This window comes from Apodemus sylvaticus, chromosome 2 (assembly GCF_947179515.1).
Source record: "Apodemus sylvaticus chromosome 2, mApoSyl1.1, whole genome shotgun sequence".
Lineage (NCBI taxonomy): Eukaryota > Metazoa > Chordata > Mammalia > Rodentia > Muridae > Apodemus > Apodemus sylvaticus.
Genome location: NC_067473.1, coordinates 41,317,207 through 41,334,220, shown reverse-complemented (window position 1 = coordinate 41,334,220; position 17,014 = coordinate 41,317,207). Strand labels below are relative to the sequence as shown.

Here is a 17,014-nt window from a genome sequence, read left to right as displayed (position 1 = left end):
CTGCAATTAGTGTAAAAAAAATTTACCACACAACTATGAAGACAAAGTACAGAAAGCAACATTTAGGAAGGGTGGGCACATTACCACATCTGACTTGGTGGTGAACTTCTGCGTTTGCAGACTCTCTAGAGCCATCCACTTCACTGGCAGCTTTGCGCCCGTTTTGTTGTGGACACTGTAGTATTCTTTATCGTACATGTCTCTGGCAAGACCGAAATCAGCAACCTTGACAGTGAATTTTTCATCCAACCTACAGGTGAAAAATTATTACTGACGGGAGTAGACTAATTTACAACAGCGCTGACTATCTATAGATTTTCAAAAGCGGCTTCAGTATTAGTGATCCATAATGTCCTCTGGCCTATTGACTAGTGCTAAATTTCAGCGGGATTCCTGAATAAAAATGCCTGACATTTACATTACAAATTCCACTGGCCTGAAGAGAGACATTGTGACGGACATGGCATTTGCTATGGTGTAAGCTTGCAGAAAAGGTGAAGCTGGACTCCACTTACCTTTCCTCGGTGGGAAAATAGAGTACCAGGCCTGTGCACAGCATCACCTACAGCAGGAGTCTCTGCTTGTTATCTTACTCACAGTATGTTTCATGGAATGAAGAGGCTATGGGTGCTATTTCACTGGTTTTGTTTTTGTTGTTTTTTTTTTTTTTGTTTCTTTTTTGCTCTTATTTTAGAGCCCTGAAGCCAGCCTGCACACAAAACTCATGTGTGCCATCAGTGAGGTAGTGAGACCTTGAGCAAAGCACTCGAGAAAGCTGTCATGCTAAAAAAAAAAACAATCCACCCAACTCAACCCAACCCAACCCGACATCAGTGAGACAAACACTTTCTGCTGAGACTGTGTATCCATTGTTTAACGTACTTTTATGATAGTACCCTGAGCAAATCCTAGGTAAGCATTAATAGCAGGGCTCTTCCCATCACACATACCAGGAGCCACTAATCAGTGCTCTGCAAGGGAAAGCCGGGTGTGTGTGTGTGTGTGTGTGTGTATGTGTTCAATTATAAACTGTTGACTGTTGTTGATACACAGCCGGGCAGCCAGACACAAATAAAAGTTCTTTGTATATTCATTCCCGAAGACCATGTTTGGTAGCGCTTCTGCAGGCTGGCTTCAGGGCTGCCGTTGGGAGTCACACTGCACGGTATTCCTGGGACCAGCTTTCCCGTCTCACTGTCAAATGCAGGAGATCAAATTCTCTCTCCCAATCGCTAATACAGTGTGAAACCACAACACTGGAGACTGCTGGTGGGAAGGGCCAAGAAAGCTGAGGTACAGAGCAGCTGTTTGAGGTCCCCTGTGGAGCAACCTTTTAAATGCTTTGTTTGATAAAACTAAAAGCCCCACCCACACACCAGGGGCTTACAGATTCACTCAAAATAGTCAAGGAAATACTTTTTTTTTTTTTTTTGCTTCGAAGAGAAGAGAGAAAACATCCTTACTGGCATCTAAGAAAACACTTCATTTGTACTTTGCAAATAGAGATATTTTAATACTTACATGCAGTTTCTTGCAGCTAAGTCTCTGTGGACAAACTTTTTGCTGGCAAGATATTTCATGCCTTTGGCTACTTGAAGACCAAATCCTATAAGATCTTTCACAGTTGGGTTCTGCAATCAAAGAGAGTCCGAAATGCATAAACTAAGTACTCAGTGTTCTAACAGTGAGCTCAGAATACTGCAGTGTTTATATGACTTATCTTGTCTCAAATAATAACTCATGCCCCGTGGAGAACCACAACTGTTTGTTAAGTAGTACTGTATACAAAGCATCATCGGGCTAGATGTTTTCTATAAATTTTAGCTATTTTGTACACACTTCTACTTGGGAAGTGTCATAGGCTCTGTTTTCCAGATAGGGAAACTCAAGTGTTTTGAAATGCAGGTTTTATAATTTGGTGCATGATGACACAGAGCTGATCAGGAGACAGTTCCTGTTGAAAAGACAGTTTGCTTCTTACAGTTTGCAAAAAAATTATAACCCTATATGATACACCACACATGCAGGGCTGTATCAGGAAGCATCAGAAGTAGTCAGGGGGCAGGAGGGGAAAACATGGCCAAGATACTTTATTGTAGTTTCCTTGTGAAGGTGCAAGACAAAGCCAGTCTTGGCTATAGTTCCAGCAGGCTGTCCTAGGGCTCTCATGCCTGGGTCCTAGGATGATTAGAATAAGTAGACAGTAGCTCAGAGTCTGAGAGCCAGATGGGGTAGCTGAGAAGTTGGTTTGCACAAGAAGGACACACTCTAAAGGCACTTTGTAGAGTTAATTAACTCTGAAAGGAGCAATCCTATCCAAACCATCAAGGATCTAGATGTCAAAGCATCAGGAACTTGGTAAATGTAGGAGAGTCAGAGAAACAAGTTGAACCACTCCAGAGGACAAGTGGTGCGTCAGGAAGTCTGTTGGAAGCTCACCAGAACGAATGTTCCAGTTCACTCACCATCCAGCAGTCCTGGACCGGGGCAGAGAACAGCATCTACCGTTCTCTACCCACCCACAACACTGCACAGGCAGAGGACAGGCTTTAGTGACTGTAACACTGGAATCTGAAGTTGCACATCTCACTGTGGCTGACAGCCCTGAGAAGGGTCTTATTATCCACAATGGGGGCTGTCTCTCCTTCAGCAGCTACTGTGGAGTTTCTGAGCACAACATTCCAGCGAGAACACAGCCAGAAGGGCTGCCGTCCTTGTTTGTACACATAGCCCGTGAACGGGGCATATCTTGTAGCTTAGCATCCCCTTAGGACATATGTGTAAAGCACCAGTCTAACCTCCGCTCTCTAGGTTTTAAGAAGCCAACTTCTATTCTGTAATGGACAATAGGACATCTCTCCCATGCTTTAATCCTGGGAAAACAGCGCTAAAGAGAAGGTGTCATATCTAAGCTGACTGACTCATCAGAGAGATGACAAGGGTTAAAGTAAGGTCTTTGCAATGTCAATTCGAATTATCTGCAAACTCTTTTACACTCTGAGGGTGTTTTATTCTTTTGGCTGAACAGAAACTATTTCCTTAACCGTCCTAGGGCTTACTTAGCATCATGTTTGTACAGTCATTTTTGATAAAGAGCAAAGCTACTTGGTTGACCCCCCACAGGGTCCTGCACTGCAGTAGTCAAGCCTGAGGCCATCTAATCGGTTTAGTTCTGGGAGCTCCTCATTGCACTCTCCTCAGCTCTGGCCTGGCCAAAGTTCTCTCAACTGTTATGTCCTGGTATAAGTGTCATTAAAAACCTCACACCCACAAGAGGTGTGGCTCTCTTTTGTAACTGTGAGCTCATCTATTTGGCTAACATCTATTAAGAGCCTATGTGCTGAGCCCTGGGCCCACAGGAGTAAATGAGATAAGCAAAGTTCCTACCCTGTAAGCGTGTATGTGTATGTGAGCATGCGTGTATATGGTATTTGAAGGTTTGTATGTGCTCAGGCCAGGGAGTGGTACTATTAGAGGGTGTGACTCTGTTGGAGTCTGTGTGGCTTTGTTGGAATAGGTGTGTCAAGGTGGGTGTAGGCTTTCAGACCCTCATCCTAGCTGCCTGGAAGCCAGTATTCCACTAGCAGCCTTCAGATGAAGATGTAGAACTCTCAGCATCTCCTGCACCATGCCTGCCTGGATGCTGCCATGCTCCCACCTTGATGATAATGGACTGAAACTCTCAACCTGTAAGCCAGCCCCAGTGTTATCCTTATAAGAGTTGCCCTGGTCATGTGTCTGTTCACAGCAGCAAAACCCTAACTACAACATGATATCTGCTTGTTTATTGCCTAGCACAACACTATTTGATATCATATAAAGTAAGATACACATATACTTTAAAGTGAAGATAGATGAAACATATCACATATTTTAACCCAAATTTTCTAAAATATTATTTCAACAGCTGAGCAATACAAGGAGTTATTAAAGATCTATTCCTCTTCTTCTAAGATAGCATCTGGCTATGGACGTTACAGAGAAGGTACTGAATCTCAGCTGACTGGGCAGGAGGCAGGGTTGACAAGTAGCTTTTTATTATAAGACCCAAATGCTTGCGTTGGAGCTGGAAAGATGGTTCAGTAAGTAAATGCTTGCTTGTAAGCAAGCTGGATTCTGATCCCTAGTACCCATGTAAAAGGCAGGTGGTGTGGCACACCTCTAACTCCAGAGCAGGGGCAGAGACAGGCAGATCTTAGGGCCTCACTAGCTAGCTAATTTAGGCAAAATGTCGAACTCCAGTTTTGGGGAGATACCTTGTCTCAAAAACCTAAGGTAGAGAAAGAATGGCTGAAGAAACCCAATGTCAGCCTTTGGCTCGAACATGTACTCTGATAGGTGCGTGTGCAGCCATCCCAATACACCAAACAAAGAAACAAGAGTGCAAGCAAACCAATGGGCTGGAAAGATGGCGCCCTTGTGGAGGGCATTTGCTGCTCTTGCAGAGGACCTGGATTTGTCTCTCTGCACATACACGATAGCTCATAGCTTAGGTCAACAAGCTTAGTAAAGCACTTACGTGAGTCTCATTTCGAATGAAATTTCGAAGATCTCCATGCTTCATATAGGGCAGAACCACCAGAGGCGACCCTTCACTCCGCAGGCAGATTCCCAAGAGTGAGAGGACATTGGGATGGCTGAAGTCTTTCATGATGATTCCCTCAGTCAGAAACTGGGAGACTTCTTCTATATCTGTGATTCCTGAAAAGTTCAGTGTTGAGACTTTAGCCTCATTGGAGGGCAACGAATATCTTCAAATTTAGATAGCGAGAGCAAAAAAAAAAAAAAAGTCCCCAAACCAGCAGGTGACACCTTGTCCACACGCTTCAACCTTAGGGCGTTCTTCCTATAACATGCCTGAGTGAATGGGGTCTGGGGCAGAAAGGTTTTTTGTTTCTTCTCACTTTCCTTGCCTATCAAGAGGGTCACATCTGAGAATCACAACTAAGAACTGATTAGTAACAGAAAGTATGAGGTCTTTTAAAAAACATTTTGTTTTATTTATTATTACTAGTAGTGTGTGCGTATGAGGGAGTTGGGGGGGCAGATGATTGTGAGCCACCCATGGATGCTGCTGGGGACAAAACCCAAGTCCTCTGGAAGAGTAGGAAGTTCTCTTAACTGCTGAGCTATCTCTCTAGTCCTGCATAACATCTTTTTAAAATGACATAAGAGATGGGGGCCTTCAGAAATGGAGATCTAAGTACCCAGGAGAATTATTCCTTCCATGCTAGGATTTGATGAAAAATGGACGGTTATGAAAAAACACGACTAGATCAAAAAGCCTGTGACCTAATGACTGGAAACCACTGAAGGGGAACCCTGCAATTGTCCCTCTCTCTGGGACAGCGTCTCTTCTTCCTGGGTGTAAGTAGCACCCCTTCTAGAATGAGGGTCTTATGAGTAGCCATTAGACAATGTGAGTCAGGGAAAATTTTGTGGTCATGCAGCTCAAAAACAGAAAGAGGATGCTCAGAATGAATGTTTCAAGGGATTATGTCTGGCTTTTGGGAAGAGGGGTTCTGGTTTCTATGATCTGCCTTGATAGGGAGAAGTTCTAATTTTTAAGGCCTACTACTTTCAGGAATAAAGGAGACCTGGGGTCAGAGAGGCAGGAGATAGTCAGAAGAGGTCTGTCAGAGGCCTTTTAGTTCAAAGAACTCAGCAAACCAATCCCGTGCAGTGTAGGATATTGTTTCCTGACCCTCGATGGTGTCACCTTGTGGAGTACCATCAAGTCATCACTGGCAGCATCATTCGTAAAACAGAGTTCAGGAAACAACTGTTCTCATGCCAAAGCACAGATTGTCTTCTGCAGATACAAACCAAAGAAGCACACTGTTCCATCTGGGCAGTATCCAGGGCCTAGGCTGTCAAGTGCTGTTGTAGTTGGCTAGATAGTGTTTGGCTTCATGGGCCATGTGGTTGGTGTCTGTTGCAGATACTTAACTCTACGGCTGAACCATGAAAGTGTAGACAGTAAATGCCTGGGTCTTTACCCATGAAAACAGTTCAATGATTTCTGATCCAGGAGAATTTGAGGACCAGTCACCATGAGGCATATGTAAGTAGCTTCCCAACTCCTTTTCTGTACTGAGCCCTATTTCTGTAGATGCTCTACCACTGAGCTACATCATCCGAAACTAAGTGGGTTACATGTGTTTGTGTGTATGCAGTGTATTCATGTGTGTGTGTGTGTGTGTGTGTGTGTGTGTGGCATCCATTGTCTTTTTGCACCATTCCTTTGAGACAGGGTCTCTCACTGAATTTGGATCAAGGCTGCTGGCCAGCAAGCCCCAGCAATACTGTTTCCAATCCCTACAGTTCTGGGGCTACAAACACTTGTGGACATGCCGGGCTTTTTTTGTGAGTGCAGGGATCTGAGCAGTAGGTCTTATGCCTATTGCTCTTACCCCAGCATCTCCCCAGCCTCAGAATAGCTAGTGGTTAGTGTGGTACGTCCTAGTTACTTCTAGAAAGACATACTGAGGGCATGATAGCACACCAATGAAAAGTTAATAGCATTAACATAAATTTCTGAAGAATCTCTTTGGTGTTCCTGAGATGATGATGGAGGTCAACGTGGTCTGACAACAGTAACCACATGACAAGGACAGAAAGATGTCTTGGGGTTAGGACTGTCCTGAGTAAGAATGGCAACACTGCTTTCCTCTGAGGCCAATTTATTGATCAGTTTACTTAATCTACCATAGTTTGCTGCTGGACCCCATGTAGACTACTGTCCCTTTAATTATTTTGTAGTCAGGTAGCCAACAAAATGAACCGTATAGAACGATTCTCATCATGGAGATTAGATTAATGTTTAAAAGAGTTGAAGTAGTTCTGGTGTCTGAGTGCCTTGGAGGGAAACCTACCATCTATACTTTCAAAGCTTATTAATTCTAATACAAATCTGTAATATAGTTGGCTAACATTTACCCAGGTGGCTTCAAATTCGAAAGTATAAAATTAGAAAGTAAGAAAGCAAATATGTGTGCTCTGTCAACAAAGGCAGAGCCAGGGACCCCTCATGTGTAGAGCACACTGGCATGTCCAACGTCACAATTTTGTCCATAATTATGCCTCTGCATCAGTAAAGACTAAGTTTATGTTTATAAGCATTCCTTGGTCTCTAAAGAGACTGTGTGCTTGTTCTAAAGAGTTGTCTACTTGACAGCTCAATTTTTAAGAAATTTCTAATTACATGGGGACACGCTGCGTCTCCTGAGGAAATTTATTTCTGTGGAACACCTCATTCCCTAGCTGTGGAGAAGTGAGGGCTAGCACACTTAATGATTTGTCGGTTCTCTGCCATCACATTTCTCTCCTGCTCATACTATTTCAGTTATTAGTTGTTTTTTTTAAATGGAAGTACTGGTTAAAAAACAATTATAGTAGTGTCTCTGGGCAAAATGAGTCATTACTATGGTATGTGCCAGTGCTTCCAATAGTTTCCACAAATGTCATTTGCAAAATAAATGTTATAAGTGGAACATGGCTAAATGACACTCAGTTCATCTAAGAGACTCACCGCTCCTACTGCCTTACTTATTCATTCTCCATGGGGTAATTTCAGAGGGGCTCTCTCAGTAAGTGTTTAGACGAAACACATTTTCAGGATTAATTCCACAATTTCAGTAGCAGATGACTTTTTCCACCAGGGAAAGTGCAAATCAACACTTCATTATCTGCAGACCACAAATGTACCCTTCACCAGTAAATGCAACTTACTATTCAAGGATTTCACAGCACAGTGGATTTTCTTTCCGTCATTGTCCAACAAAGTTCCATGATAGACACAGCCAAAATGCCCTATTGAAAAAGAGAACTTGCTAGAGTTATACTGACTCTATGCAACAATTATTTATTTAGCCTTTTTTTCCTGTGAGACAAAAAAGGTACATTGTTTATGACACTTTCATTAATCATAACACTCTGTATGGTACAAATGTTAGATATAAATATAGATGCAATACATTTCTCTCATGTTATAAGCAATGCAATTATGTTGAAAATTGTAAGGAATATGGCTTATTTTAAAAGATGATATACTAAAACATCAAGTCATTGGGTATTACTATACACAATAATAGCTTCTGCATGAGACTGATTGTTTTTAAGGATAAATAATATTAAAGAAAACATGTAAATAATTTTATCCATTTGAGTAAGTATAAAATAAGCCTTCTATAGTCTAGTAACTGGTTATAAATAATGTATTATAGAGTAAGGATTTCCCCTGTTAGTCATCAGTTAACATGTAAGCGACGCTGGCAAGAATCAAAAGGCAGTTGCCCAAATGGAGCAGATTCACTGTGACTCACTTCGCGCATTTCCCTCTGACTTTACCCACTCAGTTCCCCAATGGCGGCCTTTCAACAGTGGCAGTAATTTTTCCCAGAGGTGCCAAATGTCTGATAGCTGTGCAAGTCATTCAATTAATTCATGGAGTCCAGCAAGCTGTCCTGAGCGCTTACTCTATGAGGTAAGGGGCTATCCTCTGTGACACAGAGATGGACACAATAAAACCCATGCCCATGAGTGCTCACAATTTTCCAGGGGGGTGGAACATATAAACAAACAATAGTTAATATCGATAACTCTTTAGTGACTGGAGCTTGGGAGAAATAATCACCATGTTAACACCTATCATGATGAAAAATGTCCTGGTTTTACATGTACAGTGAGTATTGGCTTACAGACAATTCTACTAGGCTCCTCCCATAATGTAGAAACAGAGACCTAGCAACAGCTTACGTTATAACCTGCGGCCAGGAATAAGGCTGGTATAAAAGAGGAATGCTTACACCCCACACCCCAGCTCTCTTTATCTCCTATCTCTCCCCCTCTCCCTCCCCTCTCTCTCTCCCTCCCCTCTCCTCCTCCCTCTCCTCTTTTCTCTCTCTCTTTCTCTGTCTCCACCTGTTCCTGTCAGGCCTTCACCCCCCAATATTAAAAAGCCTTCCACTTATACTAGGCCTGTCACTTAACATGTCTGTTCAGATGAACGTCTAGGCACAGGCCCATTGAGCGGTTCCCTCCCGCTGCATTACACGGCTGTTTTACAAAACACAACAGTGAGAATATAATCAGTGAGACTCTACACTCCAATACTGGCACACGTACTGGATTCACAGGCTAGTAATATAAAATTGTGCACAGAGGCCACTTTTCAGGAAGAAACAACTTACAAGCTCAGCTCTGGATGCTCGGAAGGACCCGTGTTCACACCCCGCCACCCTTCTCCTGCATCATCCTGGCAGATGCTAATACAACCTCTTTACAGCATTTAAAATAAGAGTAACCCAAAGCCATTCAGTACTAAGTTAAAAAGGATTTTGCAGTAGACTTTATCTCATGGCTTCTGGTTGGTTTCTCTTCCTGACAAATATTTCCTCCCATAGTGTTAGTGTTTGAAGTTATCGATGAGCTGGCTAGCTTATTGCAAATAGTCATTCTTTGTGTGAAGAAATTGGAGTGCATTGTGGAGATGATATATGCTGCCTTAGATTAGGGGAGGGTTATAAATTTCCCGTATCCTGATGCTGTCCAGCAGTGTACAAGCAGCTATATACTAAGACTTTGTTACTGCTGTCAGGATAAAGAAAGATTGAAGAGATAAAAGAGTAAAAAAAAATTGGCATGATTTTTTTCCCAAGAAACTATAGTCACTGTGAGAAATAGGAGGGAGAAATGGGGTCTTCTCTCCTATGTTGGGGATAGTATCCAAAGGCTTTCACGCACAGGGCTGTCTCCGTGGATATGCTTTTTCACATCTGTACATCTGCAGGACAGAACTCAAACACCTCATAATCAGGCTGTCAGGAGCCCTCAGCATTGTCTAAGTTCCTAATCTGCAAAGCAGGAGATAAAAGGCTTACTGGAAAACTGTACTTAACAGTGAGCTGAGTGGAAACACTTACCTCTTCCTATGACTTCATTGAAATGTACAATCAGGCTACTGGGTCCAATCACTACATGCTGAACTGCTTGGACCAGCTCTGGATTTAGAGCGCTGAGGTCAATATGAACCGTATTTTGTAGTAATGGGCTGGATATATCAGAGTCTCCACTCGTCAGGATGGGGGACAGATCTGTCAGAGGATATTGCACTTGTCTGCACGCTCCATTCTGAGAGGAGTTGGGAAACTGGTCTGCAAGGTAAAGCAAACAGATGCAGCCATGAGACCTCACGCACTGGGGTGTGCCTCAGGGGTGGCAGAGGGGTTAGTAGTGGATGTTAACATTATCGAAATGCTAGCTACTGCATTCAGCGAGGCTGGGAACACCCTTTGCAAAGAAATGGTTAGAGAAAGATGGTAGGGAATCCAGAAAAGGCACATACACTTAGATGTTTGGACAGAGAAACATTGTATAAAGTGCTTAGAAACAAAAATTCAAGTGAGCAGTGTTAACAGTAAACTCTTGTTTGTCATATCGGTTTCCTTGGGTATTTATTTCTTTTTATTAAGTTCATAGTTCATTTGAAGACATATTCTTCCTCTAAGAATCAGAAGCAGTATGGACAGGTGATGGCTTCTAGGGGAAAGGGTTAATTTTCCTTAAGTCTGAGGACCATGTTTGAGTATATGACCCCATACCCAGGAATATGTGGGTATCTAGATATATCTAGATAAGTTATTATCTAGATAAGTTATTAAAAAGACAAAAGAGCACATGAGATGGGGTGAGGAGGACAGGGAGTCAGTGGGAAGAGGAAGGGTGAAAATGATCAAGATGCATTTTATGAAAATTCCCAAAGGATTAACAAAAGCATTATACTACAAGGAAAAAAAATCAGATGCTCAGTGAAAGTGGTTAAGCAATTGCCCAGTCCTGCAAATATTCAGTTCAGACATAATATATAAATATTCAGTTCAGACATTATATATATATATATATATGTGTATATATATACACATATATATATATATATAAAAGTCACACTTTGAGATGACGACTTATTAATGGAAATGATTAGTATTGTGGAAACTCCTGGACGAGGGAATATGTATAGAAAAAAATACATACAATCAATACAAGTTGAATATCCCTTTCAAAAATACTTGGGACCACAGATTGTTCAGATTTTGAATTTTCTCAGAGTTTGAAAAAGTGGCATGGGCTTTACTGGTTGACTATTTATCCCTGATCACACAATCTGAAATTCAAAATACAAAATATGAAACTTTTAAGCCTAATACTTCAAAGTATCATAGTTCTTAAGGGCCGAGGAGATAGCTCAATGGGTAACAACACTTGCTTTTCAAGCATGAGGACTCCAGTTCAAATCCCCGGTTGCCATGTAAACAAAACAAAACAAAAACATTGCAGAACCAAGACAGGCAGATCCCAAGAGATTCTAGCAAGCCTAGCCAAAAAACGGTAAGCATCAGGCTCAGGGACAGAGCCTATCACAGGTAACAAGGCCACGAGTGATAGCCATGACTACTGACATCTTGCTCTGGGCTCTACATGTAGGTACAAGGACATGCACACACAGACACACGCAGACACACACCCACATACACCCCCCCCCCACGCATGCACATCACAGTTCTTTCAACTTTTTGGGGAGGGGGTTATGGTTGTCAACTTGTACTTATATATCATTGGAAATAGCTAATGCGACATTCTCAGGATCAAGAGTCCTGCACAGCAGTGCTCAGTCCTCCCACATTATTGTGGGGCCACAGACTTAGAGCAGGCAGTCGGACCTGTGCTAGTGTGCCCTACCACTGTTGAGTTGAGGGTGTTTGGGCAGGGCTCACTTTCCCACTAGCCGATCTTTACAACCAAGGTGCTCTAAGAACCTTAAGCAAAGTTTCTTTTGTAGGGAGATGGCACATTCATGCCAAGGTTAAGGAGCTGTGGCTTTTAAACCTAAGCGAGGCAAAGAAGCCACTAGGTACTTTGCATTTCCCACTGGAACAGCACCCACAACAAAGATCGGACCTTAGAAGCACAGCAACTGGCTGTGTGTGTGTGTGTTTGTGTGTGTGTGTGTGTGAGAGGAGGACTTCTTAATGTTTTACATTCCTCACTTGACTAACATGTGTCATCATGGCTAGGAAAACAAGCTTCTCCCTGGCTTGTTTTCCACCTGCTCCTTGCAGGCAGGGAAAGTAAGATGGGCAAAGGAAGGCCACCCAAAGAGAACACCGAGAGTGTGCCCATCCCAAACTTAACCAACAGCAACTGCAGAGCTCTTTTTCTATAGCTGGTGAAAACAGGGTTGTTTTTTCCCCATGAGGACCCAGAATTCTCTATGACATTTCAGCAGTATTACATCTGGATGATACTTCTTTGTGTATTTGAGGCCTAGGCGGGAGTTTCCTTCAGGAGACCACTGGTTTGTATCTTACAAAAGTTTTTCCTCAGTCCCTGAGACTCCAGAGCTCTGAACTCCAGGTGCAAAGGTAAGTGAGGGTGAGGGAAAGGGTTAGAAAACCCTCATTCGACTCCTTGCTATTAAAGGGGCAGCCAGAGGTCAAGTCTTACTTTTCCCTTTATCCACCCACCATTTGTGAGGCCCTCTTCAAAGTTCTAGAGTCTTCCTGGGAGGTTGCATTTGTTTGTTTTGAGCTACTGATTATTATGACTAAAAAGGCCCTTCCAAAATTTTTCTGGAGGGATTTTTGAGATTCATTGTCTGACTGAGTAAGTATTATTGACCAAAAGAGCTACTGTGGAAAATACTAAACATGCTTAAACGGAGTTAAAAATAGTCATGACATCATCAGCTTTCTTAAGTACTGAGTTTCTTGTTTAATTGTAAGCAAATAATATTATCTGTTGTTGCTATTGGGGACCACTTACCTAACCCACCTTTTACCACCCCCTCTCTCATACACACACACACACACACACACACACACACACACACACACACACACACACAAACAAACACACTTTAAAGATCAAGAAAGCCTTATGGTGTGTGTGCTTGTATGTGTTTATATTGTGCTTGTGCCAGAGGCCAATGCTTGGTGTTGCCCTCAACCCCTCTCTAATTTATTTCTCTGAGTGTGGAGCCTCTTGGCCCACAGACTCCGAGGATGTGTGCCCTCGATGCCAAGGACATGTGACTTTTATGTATGTTTTGGTGACACAAACTCAGGTCCCCTTTCTTGGGCTGTAAGCATTGTATGGACAATCATCTCCCATGCTCAGGAAAGCTTTGTAAAAAGCAGTTAGTTGTAAACTCTAATAATTCCAGGTTAGAGCTATTAAACATGGTTATGAACTACTACTTCTATCTCAAGTTTAAAAGCAGGCACTGAGCTTGATTTGTCCACAATCGTAAAGGACTGGGTTTCTTTCTAACGGTGAATGGAGTCACGTGGGGCATTCGACAACCTCTGGAGAACTAACCTAAGTCTCAGGAAGGGCAATAAGCGGTGAGAGACATGCAACGCTCAGCGTCTCACTGCTTGGTGTTTTGGATGAGCAGCTTCTAACTTCTCCATATCCACGCTGTCTGTGACTCACTTTATTTATCCAATGGTAGATATTTCAACAGGGAAGTGCTTGCACTTGACTCATGTCCTGTAACTTCTAAAGATAATGGCCCTGGTACAATACAGACATTTTGCTTTGTGCGAGGCATGTTTAAATAAAACAATGTGAAATGCCCTGGCCAAACTGACTGTTTGTCGGCCTGGTGTTTTGCAAAGCAGATGATGTTGATGAATCGCACAACTGGAGGTTTTACTTGGATACGTCTCAAAATGTATTCAAGTCAGAGATGATGGTAGGTGAAAGATATGCTCATTGAGAATGTTGTAAAAAGTTAATAATGACATAGTTCAAAACTTTCCCCTCCCCAAAGGTAGTATTTTAAAATTACATTTAAATAAAAATATTTTATAACTAGAGTCTAGCTGAAGGATTAAGGAGAGCTTCTCAGTGTCTTAGCATTGTTGAGATAAGTTACCTCACTCAAATAATTCTAAAGCAAACCTTTCTGTATGTGAGCAGAGAGCTTGCAGATGCGAAAATTCCAATAGGATACCTGCATGAGTTTGATTTTTAAAGTGAAGGCCATGCAATTCTGCACCAAGCTAAATATTCGTTTGGCAGAGGTCAACACTTTTTTTTCTACTTGAATAAAAATATCAGGACAAAAAACAAAAAGCAAGAACAATGCCACAGCTCACAGAGGTCTACGTATAGATATTTCTCAGGATAGTAAACTGAATTATACCTTCTGGAAAAGTAGCTCTGTAGTCTACAGACTCATTTGAAACCATCTCTGTAGTTGGACTTACACTTCGGGCACTTACAAGCCTATCCAAATGAGGAGTGTGTACTCTTGCGTCATAGCGAACTAATTCACTGCCCAGATCTTAAAACAGAGAGAAAGAGAGAGCTTGTTAAAGACTTTGCTGTCACAGGTCCCAGGAGACTTTGACCCAGTGCCCAGAACTCACAGCCTTTTATGAATGCTTATCAGACAACCCATATATCTCCACGACAGTGCTGAATGCAATCACTATGTCACTATGGTAGCTTCTTAGACAATAAACAAAATATGCACCTTTATGCTTTCTCTTTCTCAGCCACAGGAAGAGCCCGGATAAAAACAAAACTACTACTGATATTGAGACTGCACCAATGATCAATCCTGCAAAATTCTGATCCGGTTGAACGATCACTTTTCCAAGGACAGTTGAAGAGACTGCTTGCTTCCACTGGAAATATATAAGAAGGAAAGTCAGATTTTGGCCAAGATTGCTATAAAATATACTACCTATGTGGGACCAAGTTTCTCTGGGCCCCAATTAACAGCTGGCGGTCACTGTTCTAGGAGGTGCATTTCAGCCTTCAGAGTAAGTGAGAATTTCCTCAATTATGCCTCGGTGTTCAGATAATTAGGAAATATTGATTACCTAAAGCATGATTTAGATAAACTAAAATCCTTTTGATCTTGAAGAACTAAAGTATACATGATCGAAAATGGATAGATCAAGTATTATGATACCATAGAAGTATGAATAAATGAAACTTATGTCCCATCTGGGAGAAAAGATTTCTCATTTGAGGGGAGACTATATGATTATAGGATAATAAAGTCTCATAGTCTCTTTATTTTTATTTTGATACATAGAAGAAATCTTGTGGTTTCTCCCAGCTCCAGTGCTTTGTGATTTTTTTTAAAATTTGATGGTCATTCTGAAATTTCAACTCTAGTTTCTATATTTAGTCTCAGAGTTTGTAATTCTTTTGTATATTTTATATATTTCCATTTCTTAACATTTCCAGAAGATCTCAGGAATCCTTCAAAGCTACCGTTTCTTGGGTAAGCAATGTATGGCAAGCATGAAATAAAATATCATTCTGACATAAACCAGAATGAACCATAAAAATATTTGCCAAGTCAAATGAGCAAGATGCCAAAAGACAAATATTGTATGATTTGACTTAGATGAAATATCGCAGGTCAGCAAATTCATAGAGAGTAGAAGCAGATTAGAGGTTACAGGGGCTGCTCGACAAGAGGGTGGGGGAATTACTGCTTAGTGGCTATACAGCATCTGCTTGGGAAGACTTTTGAGGTACTGAACAGTGATGGATATACACATTATGAATATAAGCCATGCCCCTGAATTGTACATTCAATATCATTAAAAAAGCAAATTTTATGATATATGTGAGTTACCCTTGAGTTAAAGACATTTACAACTTAAACATTCCAAGCCCAGGGGTAAATTGTATGGTTTGTGAACTATATTAAAAATAAAGGAACATTCTTGTTCTGGGTTATCTGGTTTAGTTGTGGACAGGAAGGAAGGTAACATACAACAATTGGATTTGCACTTCACTCTGCCAAGTGGATACGTCTCCTTTTATTTATAGAGTTCTATGCATTGTGACCACTGGAGTGGGAAGGCCTCTTAGCCTGGTAACAAGTGGGAGAAGGGACACTCTTGCAAATGTTCTGTTCCTTCTGAAAATGGCAGCATGTTTTGGCAAGAGTGTGGCATGACAGGGATGCAGTGCTGGTAAAACGACGTCTGAGAATTCCACTTTTGACCCAGGGGAAAGAGACAGTGTGATTAAAAACCTCGACATTTCTCAAATCACAGCTAGGAACTGAGGCTCAGCTGATGAGCTCGAGCCAACATCCAGATGAGCTTTAATGATTTATTTTAATCCTCCTGGTGACATAATTGCAACGGCATCCTTATTTACATCATGGTTGGCTTGCGGGAACCCCACCTCTATATTTAGCTCGCTGTTCAGTTGCAGCAGGTCACTGGGGACAGTACATAGCACGGCTTCAGAATGCCAGTGGAGACTCTCACAGCTCTTATTTCCAACTTTTAACACTTCACCTTTAACTGCTTCAGGGTCAATATCATTTCCCTGGAAGGGAAAAAGAAAACAGAAACGAAAGGTCATTAACGCTTCACAGGTCAGCAGGAACGCTGGCAATTCTAGGAGGCGTCCAAGAATACAGCAAATGCAGATGATGTTTTCCAAGAAATCTGATTTTTTTATGGTGCTCAGCTGGCTGAAAGGGAGTCTGAGCATTTCAGGACACTATCTAGGCAGCAATGGTAAGAAAACACCTTTGCATTTAGCTGTTAAACCTGCTGAACTGCTTAACACTGCCTTTTGCAACGATTCACTTTTAGAAGCACACTGAACACTTTGGAAAATACCAAAGCCAAGGTCTCATCTCCAGAGATCCGAGGAACTGCCTAGTCAATACATTCCTTTAGCTGTCTGAGCCCTGCAATTTCTTTTTCCTCTTCTTGCTTAGCTGAACAATGTACATGAACAAATTCATTTTTTTTGACATTCCCAGAAGATGCCGTATGACCTCCATTAGGTTTTGAGAGCACAACTGTATTATTTTGAATAATTATGTAGTTTCTTGAGGATTATTAAACATTACCCAACTTGGCATAGTTAACTTGAGTTAACATCAGGAATGTTAAATGTTAAAAACATCAACATTTTGTTCAAGAAAGCAACCATTAGTCTTGGGAAAGAAGTGCAAAACACG

General features: G+C 41.7%; 1 protein-coding gene across 5 annotated transcripts in view; it reads right to left on the bottom strand.

Annotated features, from left to right (window-relative positions):
• The window catches only part of Met (MET proto-oncogene, receptor tyrosine kinase), a 107,410-nt gene that overhangs the window by 9,800 nt on the left and 80,596 nt on the right, over positions 1-17,014 (bottom strand). For 4 of the 5 annotated variants that reach the window (XM_052173264.1, XM_052173263.1, XM_052173267.1 and 1 more), the window contains exons 13-20: positions 16,222-16,368; positions 14,540-14,693; positions 14,207-14,347; positions 9,924-10,154; positions 7,732-7,812; positions 4,520-4,701; positions 1,522-1,631; positions 85-250 (exon numbers count right to left, since the gene is read on the bottom strand). In XM_052173264.1, the coding sequence (XP_052029224.1) occupies positions 85-250; positions 1,522-1,631; positions 4,520-4,701; positions 7,732-7,812; positions 9,924-10,154; positions 14,207-14,347; positions 14,540-14,693; positions 16,222-16,368 (1,212 nt within the window). The remainder of the gene's footprint in view (positions 1-84; positions 251-1,521; positions 1,632-4,519; positions 4,702-7,731; positions 7,813-9,923; positions 10,155-14,206; positions 14,348-14,539; positions 14,694-16,221; positions 16,369-17,014) is intronic. The other variant, XM_052173266.1, reaches the window with a different exon arrangement.